The 18,763-nt window shown below is 50.2% G+C and overlaps 1 protein-coding gene and 1 pseudogene across 1 annotated transcript in view; both read left to right on the top strand.

Annotated features, from left to right (window-relative positions):
• The window catches only part of LOC136662157 (G protein-coupled receptor kinase 5-like), a 79,547-nt gene that overhangs the window by 58,422 nt on the left and 2,362 nt on the right, over positions 1 to 18,763 (top strand). Inside the window, exons 6-15 of the mRNA XM_066639224.1 lie at positions 748 to 840; positions 1,450 to 1,513; positions 3,892 to 4,032; positions 4,573 to 4,763; positions 7,536 to 7,573; positions 9,560 to 9,649; positions 11,482 to 11,690; positions 12,755 to 12,892; positions 14,722 to 14,859; positions 17,975 to 18,106. Coding sequence (XP_066495321.1) covers positions 748 to 840; positions 1,450 to 1,513; positions 3,892 to 4,032; positions 4,573 to 4,763; positions 7,536 to 7,573; positions 9,560 to 9,649; positions 11,482 to 11,690; positions 12,755 to 12,892; positions 14,722 to 14,859; positions 17,975 to 18,106 — 1,234 coding nt within the window. The remainder of the gene's footprint in view (positions 1 to 747; positions 841 to 1,449; positions 1,514 to 3,891; positions 4,033 to 4,572; positions 4,764 to 7,535; positions 7,574 to 9,559; positions 9,650 to 11,481; positions 11,691 to 12,754; positions 12,893 to 14,721; positions 14,860 to 17,974; positions 18,107 to 18,763) is intronic.
• Positions 11,069 to 11,188, top strand: LOC136662595 (5S ribosomal RNA; annotated as a pseudogene).

Raw genomic sequence — 18,763 nt, 5'->3', positions numbered from 1 at the left:
GGATACATTTTAAAAAAAATCAATAAATAACTGTGTGTGTGTGGCTCCTAGACTGTTCACTGGGTGTCAAACACTTTTGATCTTGAGAGAGACTCCTCACCACATGTCTGAATGGGGAGCCTCCATGTCTGCTCCGGGAGTTGGCTTCTCACTAGGGAAGCCTATCTATCAACCTGGGTCAAGGCAAGGGCAACCTGGTCTTCACTTGGCTTCCTCTTTGGCCCCGGATCCAACATAAGCTTCTCCTCCTCACTTTGAGAGTGACCTTGCCCACCTCCCTTATGTCCCCACTCCCAGTGGCTTCACTTGGGATTGCGTCACCTGGTGCGGGAAGCCAGCACGTCACCCCCATTGTGGACCTCCATTGTGAATTGAGCAGCGTCGCGGGCAGTGGGCGTGGTGATGCACCTTCGCCCTGCCCCACCGGTTTCTTGGCTCTACCTTTTGATAGGGTAGTGATATTTCAACGCAGTTTTTTTCATTGCATTCTGCATGAAATTACGCATTTAATGATATATGACATGATAGTTATCCCAATAGATACCAAGATTTTAAAAATTTTGGCCACTAGTGGCCCCCCCCGGGTGCCTCGTGCACCACCCACACTCCTCTAGCAATGTCACTACCCCCTCCCATAGCCCACTGCCCTCTTATTTTCTCACTCCCTGCAAGGTGCCGTGTACCTAGATAGTGCTATGTAAATTAATAAATCACAACAAACAACAACAAATTCCATCTCTTGCACAGCCGTCTTCATGAGTACCTGAGCGGAGCCCCTTTCACCAACTACCAGGACAGCATGTATTTTGATAGATTCCTTCAGTGGAAATACCTGGAAAGGTAAGGCCAGCGGCGTTCATGGGGGTGCATCACTCAGCGCAGAACTCAGCAAGGTAGAAGTTTGGCAGTGACATGATGACATCATCACGTTGCTTCTGGGTTGCCAAGCTTTCCATGCTGGAGGGAGGAGAAGCCAGCTGTGGTATGCCGGGTGAAGGTGCACCTGCAGGTGTGCATCAGCTCCAACCACGGCAAGCTGCACGCTGCTCTTTGGTGGCAACTTCACCGCCTACTGACCAGGTTGCAGAATGTCTGAGGCTGGTACAACTGGGGCAGGCGCAATGCTGGCACCCCTTTACTGCCTTCTCATGGCTTGTACCCAGGGTAGACTGCACCCCTTGCACCCCTGCTGCTATGCCACTGGGCAAGGCCACACCATATATTCCTGGAATCCATCCCTCAACGTCTCAGTTCCTTGGAGGGCACATGGCTTGTTGACAGAGCCTCTGCTTTAATGCCAGGTTTAGGGCCAGGTTCAAGTGCTGGCCTCTCATTGGGCAGTGTTGAGTTAGGTGGGCCAGTTGCATGACATGGCCAAGCAGCTTCTTATGCCTCCCCTCTGTTCCAAAGAACCAGCTTTCAACATGCCTTATGATCTTGTTGTTTTAGGCAATCGGTGACCAAAGATACCTTCAGGCAATACCGGATCCTCGGCAAGGGTGGCTTCGGAGAGGTAGGGGGCTGCTGCAACCTGGGCTGCTGCCAGAATTGATGGTGGTTTTCAGCTCAGCAGTGGCGATACTCAGCTGGACACTTAACGCCTACCAAGTATTTACTTGGTGAATCATTGCATCTGTTAATCAGAGGTGGGCAAATCCAGCATGGCTTGACTTGAGTCGAGTCACAAGATTCCGCCCCCTTTAATTCAAGTCCAAAACAGGTTCTAATGGGCGGACTTTCTGAGTTGCCCAGAGCGTTTTGGGGACTCTAAAAGACTTGAGTCCTGAGTCTTTTCTTTAACAAAAAATCAGCTGCAGCTCCACAGAAAAAAAACAGAGCTGCTGCCAAGGTGTGTGTCTGAGTTCTCTTTAACTACTCCCTTGATGTCCCTGCCCATCCCATCTGCAGCCCAATACCCATAAACCCAAACAAAAAAATTAACCATTTCCCTCCACCCCCAGCCCGTCTCTGTCTCCTAACTGAACATAACATACCCTACTGCTGATTGCTGCTGCTCACTCAGATCTGAATGCTTGGCTTCCAGATCACTGCATGAGGCCTTTTGGGCGACATGGAAGTGGCGCAACATCAGAGTACACAAGCAGCAACCCCCCAAGCCGTCTCTGGGCGCCTTGAGTCGTCCAAATCCATGGCACTTTCTGAGTCAGTAGCCCCAGACTTGAGTGTTTGCCCGAGTCTTTGACACGTGTGACTCGAGTCCTCACAAGTCAGTGAAAACACATGTTTTTGCAACTCTGAGGCTGCAATCCTAACCTCACTTTCCTGGGAGTAAGTCCCATTGAACACAATAGGACTTACTTCTGAGTAGACCTGGTTAGGCTTGTGCCCTGAGTCACTTAACCCAAGTTCCAAGCCCTGCTCTTAACCAGCTGAAGAATTTCCTGCTTGCACTATAACAGTCTGCTTCCTACAACAGTTGGCTGTCTCCTGCTAGAGGTGCTCAGGCAGAGGTTAGATAGCCACTTATCAGGGAGACTCCAAGAGTTTCCTGCACTGATCAGAGGGTTGGACTAGATGACCTCCAATCTCTTGCATCCTTTGGTTCTATTTTGAGTTGTGTGTGTGCATTTTTTTTTTAACATGGGGATAATATGATCTCATTTCATTCCTCCACCTGGAAGGAAATGATTACAACCTTAGCTATTGCATGAGTCTTTTCATGTGTTATGGGCCTAGCAGCTACATACGTAGCACAACTAACAGGAAGCACCAGGGACTCAGGCTTCCGGTTTTTTCCATTAGGCAGTGCCCAAAGCCGCTTGAAACATTTGCTGGTGCGGGAGAACTGCGCTGCAGGCATCCTGGAATTATAACCCAACAGCCCTTTAAAAAAAAAAAATTAATTGCAACAGCTAAGGGACATGATTGACAGTGCTAGGGAGATCCCTTAACCCTTCCTCTGCCTTGTAGTTTCCCTACTCCTGATCCTTTTCATGTGTGGAGGACAGTAACGATGAGAGTGACCTGCTTCTCGCTCAAGCAAGCGGAAAGCAGATCATTGGGTGGCAGGTTGGAGGAAGGCAGCAGGCTTGGGTGGAAAGGCACCCTGAATCTGCCACCTCCTTGGATTCCCCCCACAACCTATTGCTGGTGAAGCCTGCACCGCACGGCCTCACAGGTGGGCTGGCAGAGGTAGAACTGGGGTCACCCAAAGAAACAGATTGGCAAGAGATTTAGGGCAGAGTAAGTGCAATATTCACACAGCGCACCATTCATTTGAGGAATTGGCTTCCTTAAGAGGTGATGACGGCCGCTGGCTAAGTTGACTGTAAAGGAGGATTAAGCAGTGTCCTTCGGGATCAGTCTACCAATGGCCACCAGACCTGATAGCTACTACCTCCAGGTTCAGAGGCAGCTTGTCTCTGCATAGCAGTTACAGGGGAACAGTGAGTGGAGAGGGGATATGCCTTTGCTTGTGGGCCTCCCAGTGGCATGTAATTAATGCTGCAGAAAAACAGAATGCTGGCCTTTGTGCGTCTTTGGCCTGACCCAGCTTGGCTTCTCTTACTTTTTTGTGATGCCCGATACATAGCTTTTGGAGGATTTGTGAGAAGCCTCTTTCTCCTTTATACTCACATGGAAAGGAAGGGGTGGTGTCAAAAACATTGTCAGGCTTGTGGGTTTCTCCTGATCAGGAGCAACACAGAGGGGGATCTTTCCCTTATTCAGTCTCTAAACTAGATGGTGAGAAATCTTCATTAAGCGTACTCTGAAGACCCAAATGGGTTACACCTTGGCTGCATTGACAGCATTTGGGGGAGGGGGGAGACAGGTCCTTCGTGAGTGCCAGGACCTCATTTGAGCAGGTTGGGGTTTCCACTGGTTATCGGGCAATTCCCCAGTCTGACTCACTTTGTCTTGTTCCCTCAGGTTTGCGCATGCCAGGTGCGAGCCACAGGAAAGATGTATGCTTGCAAGAAGCTGGAAAAGAAGCGCATCAAGAAGCGGAAAGGGGAGGCCATGGCTCTGAATGAGAAGCAGATCCTGGAGAAGGTCAACAGCCGGTTTGTGGTAAGTAAGAGGCCTGCCAGGCTTGCTGATGGCATCACTGGGCACCTGCACCAAGTGGAGGAAGCCTGTTTTTCTAAGATCCCAGTCCTGCAATTGAAGTAAGGACTTGGCTTAGACTTCCTTTGGCTAGTGGCCACTAGGGATAGGGCAGTGTGTCAGTAACAGAGTGCATCCCTTGCATCGAGATGTTCCTGGGTTCGGTCCCGAACATCTCCAGGTAGATGTTGGGGGCCGGTCAGTGTAGACAATACCAAGTTATTGTGCCAAGGGTCTGACTCAACGAAAGGCAGCTTTTTAAAAAAATGTAGCAGTGCCTCATTGAGGAGATCAAAGCAGTTCATAGTTGTTTGGTCTCCTGGACATGGAACCTCCTTGGTTGTGTCTAGAAGGATGTGTCTAGAGACAGATCTACTTGTTGTGACAGCAAAATGCGACCTCCTTGGAAGGATGTTTCTGGATTGGTGACTGTGGGAAAGAGGATGATGGACCTTTCATTCTGATCCAATGGTCCTCTTAAGCTCCTATGTTCTCTGCCAACAGGTCAGCTTAGCCTATGCCTATGAAACCAAGGATGCCCTTTGCTTGGTCCTCACCATCATGAACGGCGGTGACTTGAAATTCCACATCTACAATATGGGCAATCCTGGGTTTGACAACGAACGCGTCACCTTCTACGCCGCAGAGATTTGCTGCGGCCTTGAGCATTTGCACCAGGAAGGCATTGTGTACAGGTGAGCAGTGCGCTTGATTTCCAAGCAGGTAGGAGCATGGAAATCACCCACTGTGCTGTACCCAGATGCATAAGGCTATGTATCTGTACCAGGGTGCATATTTCTGTGTGAATGACCATTCCTGGGTTCATTTCTCCAGTCAGCATTCTGTGGTACACTCTGTATTGAGCTCCATTGAGCATCACCTCCCACATCTAGCTCCACCGTCACTTCTTGTAGTGGCCGGCAGAGGGAATATTGGAAGCAAAGGCGTCCACTAGAAGAAGTGGCAGCGTAGCCAGATGTTGAAGAATGAAGTAAGCCTCCTCTTCCACCCTTCCCTGCTGACCTGTCTCCTCCATGTTTTGTTGCCTGAATCAAAAATTTCCAACCTGCTTCATGGCTGGGCCAGCCCTGTGGGAGGTCCTCCTTGTTGCACTCTTGGCTTAAAACAGCAGATTTCAATTTCTTATGCATGGCACACTGATCTCTATGGTCTTCGCCTCCTGTCAGGCTTCTGGGAGCCTTGTTTGGGTTCCACGGCTCTGTTTCTAGGGCAACTGTAGGAACACAATGCCTGTCAATGGAGGAAGAAAATCAGTTGGCATCCTTCAGTCTTGGAAGACTATGGTATCGCACTCTGAATAGTGGTTCTGGAACAGTGTCCTCTCCAGTGCGCGAAGCCTGGGTAAAGTAGATATGGAGGATAGACTGTTACCCATGCAGCAAATCCCCCTCTCCACATCGCTGAAATGGTCCAATGGAAAGGCAGAAGCCAGTACGGTTGGTTCCAGCGGCGTTGCAGGAGTTGCCAGAACGACAGTGTTCAGCCATGAACTGCCTCAGGGACTCCGGCTCCGGATTTTGCCTCGAGGTTGACTCCTGAAGCCTTTTCCGTATGGATGTAGCCACAAGGCAGTGGAGGTTTGGGATCAGAGTTTTCCTTCTCTCAGATGAGCTGCCTTTCCAGGCTAATGAGTCCCATCTACCCGGTGGCTGTTTAGTCGCCTCTTACGACAAGTACAGCCAAACTGAGGGCCTATTCTTATCCCCCAGCCCCCAGGGGTAATGGAGGAAGAGAGGCAGACAATTCATTACTACAAATAGTAACCCTAGAAACAGAGTCTCAGAATCCAGAAGAGTTTTTCAGCAATTTTCAACCACTGCCCTCCAACTCCTGCGGCACCCCTGTGGATCTTTCACGGCCCACTGATGTGCACACAGGTTGAAAATCGCTGGCTTAGAGCAGCAGTCTCCAAACTGGAGACTGCTGCGCAATGGGAAAAGCATCCCCGGCACGACCGGCACTTACTGTTCTGCAGGGGAGTCGCCCTTCTCTGCTGCCGAACTCCCCCCAACCCAGCCCGCTACCCCTCACCAGAAATCCGGGTGCCGAGGGTGCTGGGGTGACAGAACCCAGAAGCTGTGGGCCAGAGCTCCATTTGAGGGAGATTGGCAGTGGGGAAGGACAGCTCCCCTGCGGAATGGTAAGTGGTGTTCACATGGGGGAGGAAAAAGGCAGGGCGTTGGATCTGGCCTGCAGGACGGGGTCTGGAGAGACCCTATTGCATATTACTCTGTGCAGTCCCAGTCCTGCCCCCTTGCCAGGTGGAGTGCAGGGTGCATGGCCAAAGAGCCATTCCTCTGTGCCAGCGTCCTTTCCTTCCCACTTCTCCTTCCATGCCATATTTGAAAAGAGGGAAGAGGACAAGAGAGGAGAGTGGTGGGGAGACACACCGGCCAGAGCATCCACTTGCTTCCTTTCAGCTCCAGAGCAGAAGGGGAAGGATGGAGTGAGAAGGAAGGGGGCAATGAGCAGCTGCCTGCCTGGCCTCCTGGCACATCAGGGCGATGAGAGGCCTCACTTGTTAGAGTGGCCAGCCTGCTCCATGATGGCAGTAGGGACACAGGGTGACTGGACTCTCCTAGTGGGCTTTAACCCAAGTGCACAGGACTGGGGGGGGGGGGGAGAAGAGCATTCAACCATGTGAAATGCCTTCATAAGAACATAAGAACAGCCCCACTGGATCAGGCCATGGGCCCATCTAGTCCAGCTTCCTGTATCTCACAGCGGCCCACCAAATGCCCCAGGGAGCACACCAGATAACAAGAGACCTGCAAGGCTTCCTGGGAATTGTAGTTAAGAACATAAGAACAGCCCCACTGCATCAGGCCATAGGCCCATCTAGTCCAGCTTCCTGTATCTCACAGCGGCCCACCAAATGCCCCAGGGAGCACACCAGATAACAAGAGACCTGCAAGGCCTCCTGGGAATTGTAGTTTAAGAACATAAGAAGAGCCCCACTGGATCAGGCCATAGGCCCATCTAGTCCAGCTTCCTGTATCTCACAGCGGCCCACCATATGCCCCAGGGAGCACACCAGATAACAAGAGACCTGCATCCTGGTGCCCTCCCTTGCATCTGGCATTCTGACATAACCCATCTCTAAAATCAGGAGGTTGCGCATATGCATCATGGCTTGTAACCCGTAATGGATTTTTCCTCCAGAAACTTGTCCAATCCCCTTTTAAAGGCGTCTAGGCTAGACGCCAGCACCACATCCTGTGGCAAGGAGTTCCACATTCATTCATTCACAAACTGGAAAGGTGCAATCCAGACGAAGGTTCTCCCTCTGATCTGTGTGAAATAGTCGGAACCCATCATGTTGGCTTTGGGGTGCTCCTGTCTGAAGGTGCCTGATGAAAAAAATTCCATGTACTTGGAGGGGATTTGAACCATTGGGAGCTCGGCTGGGGTTCTCATTTGGGGTTGTGTCTGTGTCTCCCCTGCAGGGACCTGAAGCCAGAGAACATCCTTCTTGATGACGATGGTGAGTGATAGATACTGGGGCGGGAGGCACATGCAATGAGTGGGGAACACTCTTTCCCTGGGACTCTGAGCCCCATGTTGCTAACTTGCTTGGCTTAAAAAAATGCAAAGGCCGAAGAATTGCGCTTTTTAATACTATACTGAACACTATCTCCTGATCTTGTCTGATCTCCGAAGCTAAGCAGGGTCAGGCTTGGTTAGTTCTTGGATGGGAGACCGCCTGGGAATACCAGGTGCTGTAGGCTTATACCATGATCTCGGCAGCTAAGCAGGGTCGGGCCTGGTTAGTACTTGGATGGGAGACCGCCTGGGAATACCAGGTGCTGTAGGCTTATACCATGATCTCGGAAGCTAAGCAGGGTCAGGCCTGGTTAGTACTTGGATGGGAGACTGCCTGGGAATACCAGGTGCTGTAGGCTTATACCATGATCTCGGAAGCTAAGCAGGGTCGGGCCTGGTTAGTACTTGGATGGGAGACCGCCTGGGAATACCAGGTGCTGTAGGCTTATACCATAGTCTTTCGAGACTGAAGGTTGCCAACCAACCAATACTTCCCCATCAATGTGCATGGCATTGTACAATAGAAGAGAAGGCAGGACCCCTGCATCAGTAGGCTCACAATTTAAAATAGGTGCAAGAGACAACAGAGGAAAGGTTGGGAAGGCTGCCTAGGTCAGTGGGGGAAAATAGGTCATTATTTCATGTGTGTGTACTTAAGTTTAGCTGCAAATATAATAAAGGGTGTAGCGCAGGGGTGTCAAATCTGTTTTATATAGTGGGCTGAATAGTATTCATGCAGCCTGTAGAGGGCCAGAAGTGACATCATTAGTTGGGAAATGATGTCATTAAGCAGATGATAGGCATTCTGCTCTCACCAAGAAACTTATTAACTGTTAATGACAGAAGAGAAAACGTGCAAATCTTGATCAGATTTTTTTAAGCATTGGGAGAGCCCAATTATCATGCTGGACGCCCTTTCAGCAGCGCCACTTCTGCCGCAGCATCACTTCGCAGCTTAGAAGCTGAGAGGTGGTTTATGAAGTGATATCTTGGAAGAACTGGCGCTGCTGAAAGGGCAGCCCTCCTGATAACTGGGCTCTCCCAGCACCTCAGCAGGGTCTCCTTCTCTCATTCCTCTTGGTCTTCCCCTAAACCCATACTGTTCCTTGCCTTTTGAGTCCTCTTTCCATCTCTCCTTCCCAAAGCCTCAGCAGGAACAGTGCTGCTGGGACAGCCCAGTTATCATGGGGGCCATACAAAGAGATTCTGGGGAGATGCATCCAGCCCACTGGCCTTATGTTTGACACCCCTGGTCTAGGGAGTAGGTATGCTAGGGAGTAGGTATGCTCATCAAGAACGACCCCAGGAGCTTCCAACATCCCAGGCAAGCATCCCAGGCAAATTAGAGTGCCTCTTTGCGGGAGGTAAGCACACACTGTGTGCTCTGGTTTGTTCACACCATGCTCTGGTTTGTTCCCATTATACCAGTGCATGTGTATGAACAGGAGGGGAAAGACACGGGAAATGAGAGTGCCACTTTGCGGAAGGTAAGCACACACCTGTGTATCCCAGTGCTTGTGCCTTTGTGGGTGAACATCTGAATCAGGCCCTGGGTTCCTTTAGCCCAGTATTGCCTCCATGGTTTCAGGCTGGAGATCCTATAAGCTGGAGATTTCAGGGACGGAGCATGGGTCCTTGTGCATGCAGGACATAGATTGTACCATTCAGCTACAGCCAGTGTTCCCCTTAAAAACTGTGCTGCTGAGTGGAGCAGCCCTCCCCTTTACAGTGTGCTGGCATCTTCCCAGCATTCATTGATGACATCATTATGCCACTGCCGACTTCCAGTTCAGCTGAACTCCAAGCTGCGTGGGAATGCCGGCTACAGCACCTCTCCAAAACATCACCTGATATGACCGATGATGGGACCTGCCCTTCCCCTTTGCTCAACTTTCATCAGCTCTGTCTTTCTCCTTCTTCCCCATAGGTCACATCCGAATCTCAGACCTGGGCCTAGCCATCAAGATCCCAGAAGGCGAGACCATCCGTGGCCGTGTAGGAACCGTCGGGTATATGGGTATGTCTTGGAGAACCAGCTGTGCGACTGGCTTAGAGCTGGGCCCGGTACTGCTGGGTGGGAAGCTTGCAGCACAGCCTCCCAATTACGGCTGGAATGCAGCCTAACTGTATAGGGTCAGGGAAATTTGTGCGAAAAGCACTGGGATCAGGGAGCATGGAAATGATTTGGCAGTGATGTAGGGCTTAGAAACAACTATTCACAGCAGAAGGAAATGTGGCCTGCGCGTCATTGTCTTTGCTGTCACTGCATGTGGCTGAGGGTGGGCAGCTGGCTAGGCCAGTGGTTCTCAAAACTGTGGGTCGGGACCCACTGGTGGGCCACGACTTGATTTTTGGTGGGTCTCCAAAGGGTGACGGAAAGATCAGATAACTAATTGCCTCAAGCCCTGAGGCTGTTGAAAAATCTGATACTGTAGCTGCCAATGAGCTACAGTATCCTGCAAAGTATCCTACAGTATCCTGCAACAATGACCTGCAAAGAGCTCGGCTCCTGCAGTTTGCAAGGCAGCTGCTAATTGCCCTGCAAGGAACTCAGCTCCTGAAGTTTGCAAGCACGTGTAAATAGAGGGAGATAAATGCTTCAGGGTCTTTTTCTGGTTATTATTGCTTATAAATAAAATGTTGTTTCTAGATCTCCTTTTTAAAAAGTCTGGTAAATCTGGGGTAGGCCCTGATAGAGTATTGTTTTAAAAAGTGGGTGCTGATGCTAAAAGGTTTGGGAACCACTAGGCTAGACAGCAGCAGTTTGAAAAATACATTTTGCAGGTGGAAAGGGGCTTGTCCCTTCATTTCTGTTACTGATAGGCCCTGCTCTTCACAATTGCTCCCAAAGGTTCCCGGCTTAACCACTACGGACCCTTGGATGAAATTTTCATCCAAGGTTTTCATTGGTGAAAATGAATGAAACTGGTTTTCATTCTCCATGCACCATTTAACTGGAGCTTCCAGTTAATCTCCAGGCAGGCCAGGGGTCTGCCAAAGGCCTCCTGGCATTTGAGGCAGTGCACCAAATGCTACTGCCCTTCCCCTTACTTACCACCTGCCTCTGGCACTCCTTCCCCCCCCATTCCCAGTCTCTGGATTTGAAAAGAAAGGAGGGTATGGCACTACAGGAAGAAGAGCCGCAGAGGCTGGCAGCAGACCTGCCCATCCCCTACCTGAGGCGACTTTCTAAGCTGGACTTCTGAATGGGTCGGCCCTGTTCAGGATACTGTGGGCAATAAATGGGTGACTGTTGCATCTGGGCTGTGTGTGTACTATGTTGTCATTTTTTTTAACCAAGAGGCTGTGTCCAGTGGTGCTCAAATTTTGTACCAAAATGAAAAGAGCTGGATTGTGAGCCGCATGAATTATACAGATTCAGGATATTTGCATAATGTACTCTGTTATCCCTGGTCATGGGGAAAGGCAAGGAGATATCTGTAGCAACTGTGACCCTGCACATGCCCGATCTCGTCTGATCTCGGAAGCTAAGCAGGGTCAGGCCTGGTTAGTACTTGGATGGGAGACCGCCTGGGAATACCAGGTGCTGTAGGCTTCTACCATAGTCTTTCGAGACTGAAGGTTGCCAACCATTCAGAGCACCGAAGTCCCTCTTCTGACCACCAAAAACCTTATGTTTGGCTTCTGAGAATCCATTAGGCATTGCTCATAGTAGGCTGCCCTCAGAGCCATAAGGGCTAGAAACTTGATTTGGAAGGATGAATGCTGACAATCTAAAGAAGCTGAATTCCTGATATGACATTCTGTGGGGTTTGTTCTGGACTTCTTAGGCAGCATCTTGATATATACACAGCCCCTGACGGCATTCCTCCATTCTCCCTTCCCCAGCTCCTGAAGTGATCAACAATGAGCGCTACGCCTTCAGCCCCGACTGGTGGGGACTGGGCTGTCTCATCTACGAGATGATTGAGGGCCAGTCACCTTTCCGTGCCCGCAAAGAGAGGGTGAAGCGGGAGGAGGTGGAGAAGCGGGTACAAGAGGAGCAGGAGCAGTACTCAGACAAATTCTCTGAAGATGCCAAAGCCATTTGCAAGGCGGTGAGTGGTGTGTGGCCGGGCGGGGGGGCGGAAGCAAGCAGGGAAAACAAGACTGGTAGGGGGAACGGAGCAGTGGGGTCCCTGTTGGTAGATCCAGGCGGCCATGTGGTACTGGGCAGCAAAGCTTCCATGTGGTATCCAGGAGCGCTCAGAAAACCTTCTGAGACTTTGGAGGGCCCTTAAACATCACTTCTTCCGACGAAAACCGGAAGTACTGTTTAAAAGCCCTCTGGAGGCTCTGGAGGAAGTACTGTTTAAAAGCCCTTTCCAAGCTCTGTTGGATGCTGTGAGAGGGTCCGAATTGCCCAGGTAAGTGAAGCCCTCTGGGGGGCTCACTCTGCGGTCATCCAGGAGATGACTTATCAAGGTGAGCTGTTTTTGTAAGAAACACTCTGTTCTGCCATTTCCTCTCAGTCTGTGAAGCTTGTCACGAAAGGTTCTCTGTAATTCTGAGGGATGTGACCTGGGCTGGGTTGAACAGTGGTTGGTTCTTAAGACATCTGCCTGGCCTTGGTTCTCAAGGGCTGCGGGGTCAAAAATCAAAGGGCTAAGCCCTTCGGTTTGCTCGGATCAGGTTTCCACAAACATTTGCCCATTTCCATCAGCAGTATGTGTGAGATTGGATGAGGGGAATTCTAGGTATGGGGAATGAACTGGGCAGGAGGTCTGGTCTAGAGGGTTGAGCCTCCATTTGCCTGAAGATAACATCCGAAGGTCGCCAGTTCGAGGCCACCGGCACCGTGCGACCTTGAAGCAGCTGACAAGCTGAGCCGAGCTATTCCATCTGCTCTGAGCGTGGGAGGATGGAGGCCAGAATATGAAACCAGATCAAGGAAGAAACATCTGAATGTTGTGGTTTCTTGAAAGATAGAAACCTTCTTTCAAATTGTAAAAATCCCTACGGGGATTTGAATTGCCTGCCTATGTAAACCGCCTTGAATAAAGTCTAAGGAGAAATCTGAGGACCAAGAAAGGCGGTATAGAAATACCTGTATTATTATGATTAGGGCCTCTGGAAGGGAAGGGCATTTTGGTTGATACTGGCTCCCTTTTTCCACCCCCAGCTCCTGACCAAAGACCCCAAGCAGCGGCTGGGATGCAAAGCAGATGGAGCAGTCCAAGTGACATTGCACCCGTTCTTCAAGACGATCAATTTCAAGCGCCTGGAAGCTGGGATCATGAAGCCCTCCTTTGTGCCAGATGTAAGTTGCAAAACATCTGGAACGAAGCATGGTCCTTTTCACGCAAGCCCTTTTCATCCAAGGCTTTTGCACAGAATGTGCTCATGAGTTCTACTTCCCAACCTCTGTGCGCTTTTACAGTGGTTTAGAACAGAAGCTATGTGGGATCCTAGTTGAAAACTCTGCAAAGCACAGGAGCCAGATAGTTCCAACGTGGGATTCCAGGGACTGAGCCTGGGACTTCCCACATGGAAAGCAGGCACACTCCCACTGGATGATCTCACCTCCCTCCATGCCGAAAAGATGGAGGTTGGGGTCTGGCAGGACCTCACTCCCTGTGCTTGTCCCACACATTCTCCAAGCAACATGCAAGGGGCGTGGCCGCAGAGGGTCGTTGGGCTGGTGGCACGTGCTGCGTGGAATGCTGATGACGGGGGGGAGTGGGCTACAGGAAGACAAGAAAATGAAGGATCCCCAAATGGAGATCCCCAAATGGCACTGTTTGTCAACCCCTAGGGCCTGGAGGATAAGAATAGGCCCATAGTTTGGCTGTAATAGTCGTAAGAGGCGACTAGCCACCGGGTAGATGGGGCTCGTTAGCCTGGGAAGGCAGCTCATCTGAGAAAAGGAAAACTCTGATCCCAAACCTCCACTGCCTTGTGGCTACATCCAGTTATGGAAAAGGCTTCAGGCAAAATCCGGAGCCGGAGTCCCTTAGGCAGTTCATGGCTGAACACAGTCACGTTCTGGCAACTCCTGCGACGTCGCTGGAACCAACCGTATTGGCTTCTGTCTTTCCATTGGACCATTTCAGCGATGTGGAGAGGGGGGATTTGCTGCATGGGTAACAGCCTATCCTCCATACCTACTTTACCCAGGCTTCGCGCCCTGGAGAGAGCACTCTGTTCCAGAACCACTATTCATAGCGCAATACCATAGTCTACCAAGACTGAAGGATGCCAACATAGTCTCCAGGGGATGGTTGTGTGAGTGTAGGGGGTCATACATCTGCTGGAAGCTTGGATGAAGCGGAATCCAGGAGGAGACTGACAAGTGTGAGGAAGCAGAAGGATTTGGGCAGCCCAAGACCCCCAGGATGGAGGTTCAGTGACAGTCACAGCCTTTTGTACTGTTGAAACCATAGTTCTTTGTAACTCGGTGGTAAACTGCTTGTGGGAGGTGCCTGAGATTGGATCTGGGATCTCTAGGTAGGATGATAAAAGATTCCTGATCCTGCAGCCTTGGAGAGCCACATCCAATCAGTGTAGACAAGGCTGAGCCAAATGGATCAATGATTTGACTTGGTAAAAGGCCATCTCTCAGTCTGCCTGCCTGCCTGTGTGATTTTCTTAAAGCAAGATTCAAAACTTATGCTTGTAGAGGTATGCGTAAGAATGCACAAGTGTTGTCTGGTGAACTGAGATTTCACCAGAGCTTCTGCCAGAGCCACCAGAGCTTCTGCCAGAGAATGGGTGGGCAGTGCTTTCCACTTAGTTGGTAGCCTGGGGAATGGGTACTTTTTTTGACTCCTTGTCCTACCCTTATCTTGCTCCTTCCTGAACGTTGTCCCTACGCCTCACCTATCTCCCTGCTTCCAGTCTTTCCATTTCATGGCCCAGTCCTTACTTCCCCAGACCCTAAAGAGTTTAGAATTATCTGCCTCTGAAGCCAAATAAACAATGCAAAATGTCTGCACATGCAGAGGACACATGTTGTCCTTTGTTGTTTCCTTGTTGAAGAATTTATGGAGATTCACCGCAGCAGAAAATGCTTCTTTGGCTGGGCCGTATGTCTCTTGATGCGCAGGGCCCGGTGATGCAAGTCTGATGGGGTCTCCATCTCTCCCACAGCCTCGGGCCGTGTACTGCAAAGACGTGTTGGACATTGAGCAGTTCTCCACGGTGAAGGGTGTCAACCTGGACCAAACTGACAACGACTTCTATGCCAAATTTGCCACAGGCAGTGTCCCGATCCCCTGGCAGAATGAGGTGAGAATTTCGGGGGCCGTTGGGATTCAGCAGTTTGTTTCCTAGCCTTCAACCAATGGCTCGCCACAGTGTTGCGTCCACCATTTTGTTTAGCGGCTTAGGCCACCACGGTTTGAACAGCAGCTGCGATTAGAGGTTCCCAGCCAGTAGAACCCACTAGAAGCATTTGCTTTGGCCAAGCTAAAAGGGCCCTTTGGAAAGTGTGGCTCTTCCATAGTGCTTTTTGAGCATGTGGAGTAATCTTTACTGCAGCCCTGTAAGGTCAGCCACCTTTTCCTTTAAAGGGGCCAGTCATTCCATGGTGAGATCATGATGTCACCGCCGAACTTCTGGGTTGCCAAACACATGGCCTGTGTAGAGCCACCCAAGTTGCAATGTGCCTGACGGGGAATAGTGGAACTCCATGTGGGCTGGATTCAGTCTAGAAAAAAGATATTGTTGGGGGGGGAGGGAGGCATGTTTGAGATGTACAAAATTATGCGGCAGGTGGATAGAGGGGTGTTCTTTTCCCTCTCACACAACACCAGAACCAGGGGACATCCACTAAAATTGAGTATTGGGAGAGTTAGAACAGACAAACAAAAATATTTCTTTACCCTGCATTTTATTAGTCTGTGGAACTCTTTGCCACAGGATGTTGTGATGGTATCTCATCTAGATGCCTTTAAAGGGGATTGGATGGATTTCTGGAGGAGAAATCCATTGCAAGTTAAAAGCCATGTGTCTACTCCTGATTTTAGAAAGTTGCAAAAGAGTGGCAACAGGGTGCAGGTATCTTGCTGTCGTGTGTGCTCCCTGAAGCATCTGATGGGCCACTGTGAGATACAGGAAGCTGGACTAGATGGGCCTTTGGTCTGATCCAGCAGGGCTCTTCTTATGTTCTTATGACTTTGGCTGTTGGACTGGATCTGGCCCATTTTGCATATGTTGCTGACCCCTGCCATAAGTTAAGCAAGTATAATTATCCCCACATTGCAGATGAAGAACACTGAGACTGAAGAGGGAGTGGCAGGTCTAACGCCATCTAGTGAGTTCTTGGTGGAAGTGAGACCTGAACTGGGGAAGTCCTAATTCTAGCTCAGTATTTTCACCACTATGCTACATTCATTCACTCACACCCCTCCAGTAGACCCCTTCAAATTAGTGGTGGCAGTTGCAGCTTCACTCAGCAGCAGAAGTATGGCTTATGGGGCCAAGCTTCTTGGCCAGAGAGCTCTTGGAGAGCCCTTGTACTCTCCGGCTGAAAGGTCCTTTGTGGACAGGTCTCCTCTGAATATTTGGAACAGGTAAACTCACAATCACAACAGTTAAGTCCATGACCTTGGACCCTCATGATAATCTTTGTTGATCTGGTTGCAGGCAGGGATTCCAGCTCTGCAGTGGAGAATGCTGCCCCAAGAGAACTTAGAAGATAAGTCCAAGGGAAGGGAATGACTTGGTTCCTTTCTCCCTTTCTCAGCAGACGCTGTTTCATTCAGCAGCCCCCGGCTTAAGAAACTAAGCCCTGCTAGATCAGGCCAAGGGCCCATCTAGCCCAGCTTCCTGTATCTCACAGTGGCCCCATTCCCGTGTTCACTGACCTTAGGCTTCTTTCCCTGTTGGGTGGTTCCGGCCAAAGGAAAGAAGAAAAGGGCTAGATGGGGTAAGGAGCGTTCAGTTTCTTCATACAAAAGACAAAGAACAAGCACAAGTTAACACAATATTCCAATTTATTAAACCCATTAAAACCCAAGTCTAGATCTACAGGGAGACAATTGAAATGTTTGGTAGAGAAGCATACATTCACATGTTCATGTACTTTCCCCAGCTAGTGCATGAATAACTGCAACCTAAGGAAAACAAAGCCAAGCTAAGACCTTAAAGGGATCTGCACATTACAACCCCCTCCCCCCAAGATGCCTTTGGGAGCACACAGCCCTGCACATGCCCAATCTCATCTGATCTCGAAAGCTAAGCAGGGTCAGGCCTGGTTAGTACTTGGATGGGAGACCGCGGGGAATACTGGGTGCTGTAGGCTTATATCATAGTCTTTCGAGACTGGAGGTTGCCAACCATCTCCCTATACTGAACACTATCTCCTGATCTTGTCTGATCTCGGAAGCTAAGCAGGGTCAGGCCTGGTTAGTACTTGGATGGGAGACCGCCTGGGGATACCGGGTGCTGTAGGCTTATACTGTGATCTCGGAAGCTAAGCAGGGTCAGTCCTGGTTAGTACTTGGATGGGAGACTGCCTGGGAATACCGGGTGCTGTAGGCTTATACCATAGTCTTTCGAGACTGAAGGTTGCCAACCATCTCCCTATACTGAACACTATCTCCCGATCTCGTCTGATCTGGGAAGCTAAGCAGGGTCAGTCCTGGTTAGTACTTGGATGGGAGACTGCCTGGGAATACCGGGTGCTGTAGGCTTATACCATAGTCTTTCGAGACTGAAGGTTGCCAACCATCTCCCTATACTGAACACTATCTCCCGATCTCGTCTGATCTGGGAAGCTAAGCAGGGTCAGTCCTGGTTAGTACTTGGATGGGAGACTGCCTGGGAATACCGGGTGCTGTAGGCTTATACCATAGTCTTTCGAGACTGAAGGTTGCCAACCATCTCCCTATACTGAACACTATCTCCCGATCTCGTCTGATCTGGGAAGCTAAGCAGGGTCAGTCCTGGTTAGTACTTGGATGGGAGACTGCCTGGGAATACCGGGTGCTGTAGGCTTATACCATAGTCTTTCGAGACTGAAGGTTGCCAACCATCTCCCTATACTGAACACTATCTCCTGATCTTGTCTGATCTTGGAAGCTAAGCAGGGTCAGGCCTGGTTAGTACTTGGATGGGAGACCGCCTGGGAATACCAGGTGCTGTAGGCTTATACCATAGTCTTTCGAGACTGAAGGTTGCCAACCAAGTCAACAAGGTACCTGTATCCTATTGCCACTCCCTTGTAACTGACATTCAGAAAAAGGCTACCTTAAGAACCCAGAGGTTGTAATTCAATGACTATAAACAGTGCTTTTATCGTCTCAAGGTTTAAGGGGTCTGGTTTGTGCTACTGTGGGCTGTAAGTGTGCGATGGGAGTGCGCTCATCGCTAGTTGCGTCATCTTGTCTCTGCTCTCCAGATGATCGAGACCGAGTGCTTTAAAGATCTGAATGTCTTTGGACCAAATGGCATCCGCTCCCCAGACCTGGACTGGAAGCAGCTCCCGGACCCCCCCAAACGAAGCCTGCTGCAGAGGCTCTTCCGACGGAACGTAAGGCCCAGCCCTTCGTGTTCCCTGGGAGCGTGTCCCTTTCTTGCTAACTAACTGCCCATCTCCACCTTTACGCCCTTCAGTGGACTGCTGCCATTCATCAACATGCATCATACCTGCTTTGGGCTTTTATTGCCAACTTGGGGTGGTTCCTACAGACTCCCGTTTGTAAAAGAGAGCCAAAGGTTCTAGCCCTCATGAAGAAAAATACTCAGGCAGTTTTTGCCAAAAAATATTCCTTTCTTCATCCAGAAGCCTTTGTATCCTGCCTTTCCACCCATGTAGGTTTCCAAAGCAGAGGTTTGGCTGGATCACCACAGGATCAAGCCACTGCTGGCCTGTGCAGTACCCAATAGCCTGAAACTTGGGGTCTCCAGTGATTCCACCAAAATTCCCCAGCCCCTGTTGCTTTCACCATTCTCTGAATGCCCACTTTCACATGGAGTTAAGAAAAAACTAGAGTCACCATGCAACTCTAGATTTTCTAATTCAGCTTCTGCACTGATGGGGCAGATCAGCCAGAGAGCCCTATCACATGCCCTGATAGACCCAAGATCCGATGCCCCCCGTCCTCGCCCCTTAGTTCTCAGTAGAGGCACGATGGGCATTCTTGGCCATTGTGGAATCTCCTTGACCTGGGATGGCCTCTTCTCTCTG

Source organism: Tiliqua scincoides, chromosome 11, assembly GCF_035046505.1.
Source record: "Tiliqua scincoides isolate rTilSci1 chromosome 11, rTilSci1.hap2, whole genome shotgun sequence".
NCBI lineage: Eukaryota > Metazoa > Chordata > Lepidosauria > Squamata > Scincidae > Tiliqua > Tiliqua scincoides.
The sequence above is the reverse complement of the archived record's forward strand: the minus strand, read 5'-3'. Positions and strand labels throughout refer to the sequence as shown.